This window comes from Vigna radiata, chromosome 1 (genome assembly GCF_000741045.1).
Source record: "Vigna radiata var. radiata cultivar VC1973A chromosome 1, Vradiata_ver6, whole genome shotgun sequence".
NCBI lineage: Eukaryota > Viridiplantae > Streptophyta > Magnoliopsida > Fabales > Fabaceae > Vigna > Vigna radiata.
In genome coordinates, this window is record NC_028351.1 from 15,241,600 (window position 1) to 15,244,645 (window position 3,046).

General features: G+C 36.3%; 1 protein-coding gene across 1 annotated transcript; it reads left to right on the forward strand.

The window, feature by feature from the left end:
• Positions 1–429: 429 nt before the first annotated feature.
• LOC106774974 (cytochrome P450 81E8) lies at positions 430–2,774 on the forward strand. Its single transcript, XM_014661999.2, has 3 exons — positions 430–1,002; positions 1,128–1,494; positions 2,067–2,774. The coding sequence occupies exons 1-3, from the start codon at positions 485–487 to the stop codon at positions 2,673–2,675; spliced, it is 1,494 nt and encodes a 497-aa protein (XP_014517485.1). The 5' UTR covers positions 430–484; the 3' UTR covers positions 2,676–2,774.
• The last annotated feature ends 272 nt before the right edge of the window (positions 2,775–3,046 follow it).

The window sequence follows — 3,046 nt, forward strand, 5'->3', positions numbered from 1 at the left end:
AGTATAAACGTGGAATACATGTATTTGTAAAATTCAAAACAACACATTTAAAAATAATAATAAAACTGTTCAACAATTTATATAAACGTCGTGTTAAATAAAAATAAGAATGTTAAATATTATACGAAAAAAATCTCACAAATATATTATCGAGTGGTGTATGAATGGGTTTGTGAGTTTGGCTTATATCTGTCTTAATGACAAAACAAAAATTTTTCTGACTGCAAGTATTTTTCTGAGTTGTCTTGCGGTGGTGTTGTAAAGTAGTGCAAGAGAGTTTGAAGTTTAAGCTCTCGTAAGGCATGATGCTAAGTGTTGTATGAAATCATCCATTACGTAAGCTATTTCCCAGCCTAACTATCCAGCGCGAACTCCCATGTGGATTTGTCTTCACACCCTTTTCACATCTTTATATAGACTAACACAAACAACAATCAGCCACACACTCTCTTAACTCAACACTATCAAGCCACCTTCAACAACCATGGTCACTCTTTTACACTTCTTTCTCACATTCATGGTTCTTCTCTTCTCTTGGAACTTCTTCTTCAAAACAAGAAGGTTCTGGAACCTTCCTCCAGGGCCATTCTCCTTCCCGATAATCGGAAACCTCCACCAGATGAGACAGCCGCTCCACCGCACGTTCCACGCCCTTTCTCAGAAACACGGCAAAGTCTTCTCTCTCTGGTTCGGTTCGCGCTTCGTCGTTGTCGTTTCGTCGGTCGAGGCAGTGCAGGAATGCTTCACCAAAAACGACATCGTCTTGGCGAATCGGCCTCTCTTCCTCGCCGGCAAGTACATAGGATACAACAACACCACCGTCGCGGTGTCGCCCTACGGCGACCACTGGCGCAACCTCCGCCGCATCATGTCGCTCGAGGTTCTCTCAACGCACCGTTTGAATTGCTTCTTGGAAATCCGAAGGGACGAGATCATGAGGCTCGTGCGAAAGCTCGCTCACGACTCGCGCAACGGCTTCGCCAAAGTGGAACTCAAATCCAGGTAAATTTGGCTGTAGAATTAAGTTAGGTAGAAATTGTTGAAAGAGTAGTTAGCAAAGTTTTGATTATACTCCATAATTATTATTTTTTTTAATTTTGTATTAATGTTTGTATAATTTATTGAAGCTTTTCGGAAATGACTTTTAACACTATAATGAGGATGGTGTCTGGGAAGAGATATTACGGTGAAGATTGTGATGTGAGTGATGTGGAAGAAGCAAGGCAATTTCGAGGGATTATTAAAGAGTTGGTGGCTTTGGGAGGGGCAAATAATCCTGGAGACTTCTTGGCTTTGCTGAGGTGGTTTGATTTTGATGATTTGGAGAAGAAGCTGAAGAGAATTAGTAAGAGAACCGATGCCTTTTTACAAGGACTCATCGATGAACATCGTAACAGAAAACAAAGCGCCAATACTATGATAGATCATCTTTTAACACAACAACAATCACAACCTGAGTACTACACTGATGAAATCATCAAAGGACTTGCCCTGGTAATTACTATATTATCTACTTATATCATTTCGGTTTGTTTAAAATAATGAAAAGAAGTAAAGTAAATGCCTAACTAGTATATTCAATATTGCGTTGGTTATTGGCATCTGGATAAGTCAGTCATTTTTAGCTTGAATAATTATGGTGATGGGGCCCACGCGATTTGAGATTGGGGTTGGATAAGTATGTGAGTGAAATGCATTAAAGATGACACTTCATGTGGTCTTAAGAGAGTGATTGTTAACTCTTTTGTGAGCATGCATCGGTCTAGTAAACGGTTGTTACACCCATTTACTTACCTCCTTTCTCAAAATCTGTGAAATGAACTGTTAGAGAGTAAAAGATAATTTTAAAATGTAGTTTTCTTAAATGGAATTCAAAAGGTAAACAAAACTACTTAACATTGTTGATTAAATTGAAATAAACTGATTTTGTTTATAAGTTTTGGAAGAAATATAAAAACATTAGAGAGAAGGGTATTATTTAAAGTGTTATTTTATTTTTTAGAAGTTGGAAATTGTGTATTTTAGTTTTACTATTTACTAGACTTTTTGTATTTGTTGCATTACAGGTTATATTAATGGCAGGAACAGACACATCAGCTGTAACTTTGGAATGGGCAATGAGTAATTTATTAAACCATCCAGAGATACTAAAGAAGGCAAAAAGGGAATTAGACACTCATATAGGTCAGAACCGTCTAGTAGATGAAGTTGACATTCCTAAACTTCCTTATATTCAAAGCATTGTCTATGAGACACTTCGTCTGCATCCTGCGGCTCCAATGTTGGTACCTCATTTCTCTTCAGAAGATTGCACCATTGGAGATTACAATCTTCCACAGAAAACAATTTTGTTAGTGAATGCTTGGGCTATTCACAGAGATCCCAATTTGTGGAGTGACCCAACACATTTTAAGCCTGAAAGGTTTGAAAATGAAAGTGAAGTTAACAAGTTGCTTCCTTTTGGATTAGGGAGAAGGGCTTGTCCTGGATCAAACTTAGCTCAACGTACAGTGAGCTTAACTTTGGCTTTATTGATTCAATGTTTTGAGTGGAAACGAACCAGTATTGAAGAAATTGATCTGATTGAAGGAAAAGGAATCACTGTAGGAAGAAAGTTTCCCTTAGAAGCTATGTGCCAAGTGTGGCAATCATCAGCAATGAAGGATATTTTCTAGTGCTAAGAGCACACCAATGTAGAAATGTTCTTGATATAAGTTATTATGGAAATATGCATAATAATAGAAATTAATAATACTTTGTTTAAAAACAAATCACGGGATCAAGTCTATCTTTACACTACACAAACTTTTTGGCTTATTATATTACTTTAAGTTATATCGGAATGTATTAATACATCATATGCTGTGTTCATTTTTAAGTCATTTTAATGATATGCATAAAATATGACTAGAATATATGTAAAGGTAAACAAATCAAACTAAATCGAGTAAACATAAATACATAAATTTAGACTTGACTATTATTCTTCACCGAAACAAAAAGTAGTGCATTTTATTCAAAATAAAAATTAAGTCGTACAGTTAAG